At 42.7% G+C, this 6,000-nt stretch overlaps 1 protein-coding gene and 22 non-coding genes across 27 annotated transcripts in view; all 23 read left to right on the top strand.

Moving 5' to 3' along the window:
- Nucleotides 1-6,000, top strand: part of LOC5503389 (protein unc-79 homolog) — a 95,271-nt gene that overhangs the window by 8,993 nt on the left and 80,278 nt on the right. For all 5 annotated transcript variants that reach the window (XM_048730489.1, XM_048730492.1, XM_048730488.1 and 2 more), the window contains one exon: nucleotides 710-976. In XM_048730489.1, coding sequence (XP_048586446.1) covers nucleotides 710-976 — 267 coding nt within the window. The remainder of the gene's footprint in view (nucleotides 1-709; nucleotides 977-6,000) is intronic.
- Nucleotides 1,153-1,224, top strand: Trnaq-cug. Its single transcript has one exon. It is a non-coding gene; the product is annotated as a tRNA-Gln (tRNA).
- Trnaq-uug lies at nucleotides 1,297-1,368 on the top strand. The gene has a single exon. It is a non-coding gene; the product is annotated as a tRNA-Gln (tRNA).
- Trnaq-uug lies at nucleotides 1,878-1,949 on the top strand. The gene has a single exon. It is a non-coding gene; the product is annotated as a tRNA-Gln (tRNA).
- On the top strand, nucleotides 2,021-2,092 carry Trnaq-cug. Its single transcript has one exon. It is a non-coding gene; the product is annotated as a tRNA-Gln (tRNA).
- Nucleotides 2,309-2,380, top strand: Trnaq-uug. Its single transcript has one exon. It is a non-coding gene; the product is annotated as a tRNA-Gln (tRNA).
- On the top strand, nucleotides 2,452-2,523 carry Trnaq-uug. Its single transcript has one exon. It is a non-coding gene; the product is annotated as a tRNA-Gln (tRNA).
- On the top strand, nucleotides 2,735-2,806 carry Trnaq-cug. Its single transcript has one exon. It is a non-coding gene; the product is annotated as a tRNA-Gln (tRNA).
- On the top strand, nucleotides 2,880-2,951 carry Trnaq-uug. Its single transcript has one exon. It is a non-coding gene; the product is annotated as a tRNA-Gln (tRNA).
- Nucleotides 3,166-3,237, top strand: Trnaq-cug. Its single transcript has one exon. It is a non-coding gene; the product is annotated as a tRNA-Gln (tRNA).
- Nucleotides 3,450-3,521, top strand: Trnaq-cug. Its single transcript has one exon. It is a non-coding gene; the product is annotated as a tRNA-Gln (tRNA).
- Trnaq-cug lies at nucleotides 3,595-3,666 on the top strand. The gene has a single exon. It is a non-coding gene; the product is annotated as a tRNA-Gln (tRNA).
- Nucleotides 3,738-3,809, top strand: Trnaq-uug. The gene has a single exon. It is a non-coding gene; the product is annotated as a tRNA-Gln (tRNA).
- Nucleotides 3,881-3,952, top strand: Trnaq-cug. The gene has a single exon. It is a non-coding gene; the product is annotated as a tRNA-Gln (tRNA).
- Trnaq-cug lies at nucleotides 4,170-4,241 on the top strand. Its single transcript has one exon. It is a non-coding gene; the product is annotated as a tRNA-Gln (tRNA).
- Trnaq-uug lies at nucleotides 4,313-4,384 on the top strand. Its single transcript has one exon. It is a non-coding gene; the product is annotated as a tRNA-Gln (tRNA).
- Trnaq-cug lies at nucleotides 4,594-4,665 on the top strand. Its single transcript has one exon. It is a non-coding gene; the product is annotated as a tRNA-Gln (tRNA).
- On the top strand, nucleotides 4,739-4,810 carry Trnaq-cug. The gene has a single exon. It is a non-coding gene; the product is annotated as a tRNA-Gln (tRNA).
- On the top strand, nucleotides 4,882-4,953 carry Trnaq-uug. The gene has a single exon. It is a non-coding gene; the product is annotated as a tRNA-Gln (tRNA).
- On the top strand, nucleotides 5,025-5,096 carry Trnaq-cug. The gene has a single exon. It is a non-coding gene; the product is annotated as a tRNA-Gln (tRNA).
- Trnaq-uug lies at nucleotides 5,313-5,384 on the top strand. Its single transcript has one exon. It is a non-coding gene; the product is annotated as a tRNA-Gln (tRNA).
- Nucleotides 5,457-5,528, top strand: Trnaq-cug. Its single transcript has one exon. It is a non-coding gene; the product is annotated as a tRNA-Gln (tRNA).
- Nucleotides 5,599-5,669, top strand: Trnaq-uug. Its single transcript has one exon. It is a non-coding gene; the product is annotated as a tRNA-Gln (tRNA).

Genomic DNA, 6,000 nt, shown 5'->3' on the forward strand with positions numbered 1-6,000 from the left:
GGAGCCTAGTACATTATCAGAGTTGGGGCTTTCCACGTTTATGACGGATCACCAACAAGAGCTCTTTTTGACTGTAGGTATGGGAGACCTTTCCTCTATCGGGGCAATAAAAAAGCGTTTATTCTCAATCAAACGTTATAGATTATATAACAGCGTCTGGTAGCATCTTGTTACATGGTATGCAATCATCGCTGTATTGATGGGCCCAACAATACAATGTGCTTTCCCAGCTATAGGAAAAAAGGGGAGCATTGTTTGGTAAACAGTGTTGTGTTGTTTGCACACAATAATGCAGGCTCTATCTGCTGTCGGGAGATGGGACTACCTACTAACCGAGCGTGAGTTCATACCGGGAAAAATCAAACTGAGGCTTTGGCATTTTGACTAAGGCTTTTTAAGGTAAATGCGGCAAAGCCGAAGTTTGATATTTTCCGGCATGACCCAGCAAGCGAGGTTAGTAACTTGTTTGTAATAAAGCATTTTATATGGCATTTGTGGCCATCAAAATGCGGTAATGTCATGACCCCCAATTAGACAATCACAGCGCGCGTACAGTCGTTGCCATATAATGAGAAAATTTAAATAACACCTTGCCACACGTGTTGACTCCAGAGTCTAACAAAACAAGTTTGCTGTTGGCGTGCCCCAGGCCTATCATTACCCTATCATTTTCTTGCACTTCAATTGATTATTTATTTTGTTACTTCAGATGCTGTCTACAGAAGAAGTGATCATCAAAGTCCATATGTTGACCAACATGTTTCTTAAGGCTATCCAGAGCTACACCGAGTTCCCAGAGTCTGTACCGACCATGTTCCCATTTCCACAATCACAAGCACCGCAGACTAACGAAACGCCGGGCTCACCCGACACTCCGCCTGTCAGCGCAGCCAGTACCAATATGTCCGCTGACTTGACTGAGGTCAACACCCCGCTCTCGTCGTTCATTCTTATGCTGGACTTACTGGTCAAACAGGTTAGTTATCTAAATCAATCGAAAACTGACGTGACTGACAAACTTTACAAGATTTTGTTGCATTTAACAATGATAGCCTATAAACGGTCTTTAAATCAAGTTGTCGAATCTCTCTTTTCTAGCTATTTTTCCATATTTCTTCGCCACCACAAAAATGCTTTATTATAATATCGTTGGGTCCCATGGTGTAATGGTTAGCACTCTCGACTCTGAATCAAGCGATCCGAGTTAAAATCTCGGTGGGGCCTTTCTTTTGTTATTAGCTTAATAGCTCTTGTTTCCCATAAGAAACTCTCTCTCCACACAATCTCATATCGGATGGTCCCATGGTGTAATGGTTAACACTCTGAACTTTGAATCCAGCGATCCGAGTTCAAATCTCGGTGGGACCTTTCTTTTTCTTCTTTACCTTAACAGCTCTTGTCTCCCATAGAAAAATCTATTACCGCACGATTTCACATCGGTTGGTCCCAAGGTATAATGGTTAGCACTCTGGACTTTCAATCCATCCATCCGAGTTCAAGTCTCTGTGGGACCTTTCTTTTGTTTTTAGTTAACAGCTCTTGTTTGCCATAGGACACTCACTCCCTTACCATACGATTTCATATCGGATGGTCCCATTGTGTTATCGTTAGCACTTTGGAGTTTAAATCCAGCGATCCGAGTTCAAATCTCGGTGGGACCTTTCATTTTTTTTTAGCCTAATAGCTCTTGTTTCCCATAGGAAACTCTCTTACCATACGGTATCATTTCGGTTGGTCCCATGTTGTAATGGTTGGCACTCTGGACTTTTAATCCAGCGACCCGAGTTCAAATCTCGGTTTGACCTTTCTTTTGTTTTTAGCATCACACTTCTTGTTTGCCATAGGAAACTGTCTTACCGCACAAATTCACATCGGTTGGTCCCATGGTGTAATGGTTAGCACTCTGGACTTTGAATCCAGCGATCCGAGTTGAAATCTCGGTGGGACCTTTTAATTTATTAGCCTTATAGCTCTTGTTTCCCATAGGAAAACCCTCTTACCGCACAATTTCACATCGGTTGGTCCCATGGTGTAATGCTTAGCACTCTGGACTCTGAATCTAGCGATCCGAGTTCAAATCTCGGTGGGACCTTTCTTTTTTTCTTTACCTTAAAAGCTCTTGTCTCCCATAGTAAACTCTCTTACCATACGATCTCATATCGGTTGGTTCCATGGTGTAATGGTTAGCACTCTGGACTCTGAATCCAACGATCCAGGTTTAAATCTCGGTGGGACCTTTCCTTTTTTTTAGCTTTTTAGCTCTTTTTTCCCATAAGAAACTCTCTTACCATACGATCTCCTATCGGTTGGTCCCATGGTGTAATGGTTAGCACTCTGGACTTTGAATCCAGCGATCCGAGTTCAAATGTCGGTGGGACCTTTCATTTTCTTTAGCTTTATAGCTCTTGTTTTCCATGGGAAACTCTCTTACCGCACAATTTCACATCTGTGGGTCCCATGGTGTAATGGTTAGCACTTTGGAATTTGAATCCAGCGATCCGAGTTCAAATCTCGGTGGGACCTTTATTTTTTTTTTCGCTTCATATCTCTTGTTTCCCATAGGCACCTCTCTTTCAGTACGAGCTCATATCGGTTGGTCCAATGGTGTAATGGTTAGCACTTTGGATTGTAAATACAGCGATCCGTGTCCTAACCTCAGTGAGACCTTTTTTTTTAGCTTAATAGCTCTTGTTTCTTATAGGAAACTCTCTTACTATACGATCTCATATCGGTTGGTCCCATGGTGTAATGGTTAGCACTCTGGACTCTGAATCCAGCCATCCGAGTTCAAATCTCGGTGGGAACTTTCTTTTCTTCTTTACCTTAACATCTCTTGTTTCCCATAGCAAACTTTCTTACCATACGATCTCCTATCGGTTGGTCCCATGGTGTAATGGTTAGCACTCTGGACTTTGAATCCAGCGATCCGAGTTCAAATCTCGGTGGGACCTTTCATTTTCTTTGGCTTTATAGCTCTTGTTTCCCATGGGAAACTCTCTTACCGCACAATTTAACATCGGTTGGTCCCATGGTGTAATGGTTAGCACTCTGGACTTTGAATCCAGCGATCCGAGTCCAAATGACGGTGGGACCTTTCATTTTCTTTAGCTTTATAGCTCTTGTTTTCCATGGGAAACTCTCTTACCGCACAATTTCACATCTGTGGGTCCCATGGTGTAATGGTTAGCACTTTGGACTTTGAATCCAGCGATCCGAGTTCAAATCTTGGTGGGACCTTTATTTTTTTTTTCGCTTCATATCTCTTGTTTCCCATAGGCACCTCTCTTTCAGTACGAGCTCATATCGGTTGGTCCAATGGTGTAATGGTTAGCACTTTGGATTGTAAATACAGCGATCCGTCTTCTAACCTCGGTGAGACCTTTTTTTTTTAGCTTAATAGCTCTTGTTTCTTATAGGAAACTCTCTTACCATACGATCTCATATCGGTTGGTCCCATGGTGTAATGGTTAGCACTCTGGACTCTGAATCCAGCCATCCGAGTTCAAATCTCGGTGGGAACTTTCTTTTCTTCTTTACCTTAACATCTCTTGTTTCCCATAGCAAACTTTCTTACCATACGATCTCCTATCGGTTGGTCCCATGGTGTAATGGTTAGCACTCTGGACTTTGAATCCAGCGATCCGAGTTCAAATCTCGGTGGGACCTTTCATTTTCTTTGGCTTTATAGCTCTTGTTTCCCATGGGAAACTCTCTTACCGCACAATTTAACATCGGTTGGTCCCATGGTGTAATGGTTAGCACTCTGGACTTTGAATCCAGCGATCCGAGTTCAAATGTCGGGGGGACCTTTCATTTTCTTTAGCTTTATAGCTCTTGTTTTCCATGGGAAACTCTCTTACCGCACAATTTCACATCTGTGGGTCCCATGGTGTAATGGTTAGCACTCTGGACTCTGAATCCAGCGATCCGAGTTCAAATCTCGGTGGGACCTTTCTTTTTTTTCTTTACCTTAAAAGCTCTTGTCTCCCATAGTAAACTCTCTTACCATACGATCTCATATCGGTTGGTTCCATGGTGTAATGGTTAGCACTCTGGACTCTGAATCCAACGATCCAGGTTTAAATCTCGGTGGGACCTTTCCTTTTTTTTAGCTTTTTAGCTCTTTTTTCCCATAAGAAACTCTCTTACCATACGATCTCCTATCGGTTGGTCCCATGGTGTAATGGTTAGCACTCTGGACTTTGAATCCAGCGATCCGAGTTCAAATGTCGGTGGGACCTTTCATTTTCTTTAGCTTTATAGCTCTTGTTTTCCATGGGAAACTCTCTTACCGCACAATTTCACATCTGTGGGTCCCATGGTGTAATGGTTAGCACTTTGGACTTTGAATCCAGCGATCCGAGTTCAAATCTCGGTGGGACCTTTATTTTTTTTTCGCTTCATATCTCTTGTTTCCCATAGGCACCTCTCTTTCAGTACGAGCTCATATCGGTTGGTCCAATGGTGTAATGGTTAGCACTTTGGATTGTAAATACAGCGATCCGTGTTCTAACCTCGGTGAGACCTTTTTTTTAGCTTAATAGCTCTTGTTTCTTATAGGAAACTCTCTTACCATACGATCTCATATCGGTTGGTCCCATGGTGTAATGGTTAGCACGCTGGACTCTGAATCCAGCCATCCGAGTTCAAATCTCGGTGGGAACTTTCTTTTCTTCTTTACCTTAACATCTCTTGTTTCCCATAGCAAACTTTCTTACCATACGATCTCCTATCGGTTGGTCCCATGGTGTAATGGTTAGCACTCTGGACTTTGAATCCAGCGATCCGAATTCAAATCTCGGTGGGACCTTTCATTTTCTTTGGCTTTATAGCTCTTGTTTCCCATGGGAAACTCTCTTACCGCACAATTTAACATCGGTTGGTCCCATGGTGTAATGGTTAGCACTCTGGACTTTGAATCCAGCGATCCGAGTTCAAATGTCGGTGGGACCTTTCATTTTCTTTAGCTTTATAGCTCTTGTTTTCCATGGGAAACTCTCTTACCGCACAATTTCACATCGGTGGGTCCCATGGTGTAATGGTTAGCACTCTGGACTCTGAATCCAGCGATCCGAGTTCAAATCTCGGTGGGACCTTTTTTTTTCTTTTTAGCCTAATAGTTCTTGTTTCTCATAGGAAAATCTCTTACCATACGATCTCATATCGGTTGGTCCCATGGTGTAATGGTTAGCACTCTGGACTGTAAATCCGGTGATCCGAGTTCAAATCTCGGTGGGACCTTTTATTTTATTAGCCTTATAGCTCTTGTTTCCCATAGGAAAACCCTCTTACCGCACAATTTAACATCGGTTGGTCCCATGGTGTAATGGTTAGCACTCTGGACTTTGAATCCAGCGATCCGAGTTCAAATCTCGGTGGGACCTTTCTTTTTTTTTTACCTTAAAAGCACTTGTCTCCCATAGCAAACTCTCTTACCATACTATCTCCTATCGGTTGGTCCCATGGTGTAATGGTTAGCACTCTGGACTTTGAATCCAGCGATCCGAGTTCAAATCTCGGTGGGACCTTTTATTTTATTAGCCTTATAGCTCTTGTTTCCCATAGGAAACTCTCTTACCATACGATCTCCTATCGGTTGGTCCATGGTGTAACGGTTAGCACTCTGGACTTTGAATCCAGCGATCCGAGTTCAAATCTCGGTTGGACCTTTCATTTTCTTTAGCTTTATAGCTCTTGTTTCCCATAGGAAACTCTCTTACCGCACAATTTCACATCGGTTGGTCCCATGGTGTAATGGTTAGCACTCTGGACTCTGAATCCAACGATTCAGGTTCAAATCTCGGTGGGACCTTTTATTTTATTAGCCTTATAGCTTTTGTTTCTCATAAGAAACTCTCTTACCATACGATCTCATATCGGTTGTCCCATAGTGTAACGGTTAGCACTCTGGACTTTTAATCCAGCGATCCGAGTTCTCAATTCTTGATGGGACCTTTCTTTTTGAAAAGCTTAATAGCTCTTGTTTCCCATAGGAAACTC

Source organism: Nematostella vectensis, chromosome 7, assembly GCF_932526225.1.
Source record: "Nematostella vectensis chromosome 7, jaNemVect1.1, whole genome shotgun sequence".
Taxonomy (NCBI): domain Eukaryota; kingdom Metazoa; phylum Cnidaria; class Anthozoa; order Actiniaria; family Edwardsiidae; genus Nematostella; species Nematostella vectensis.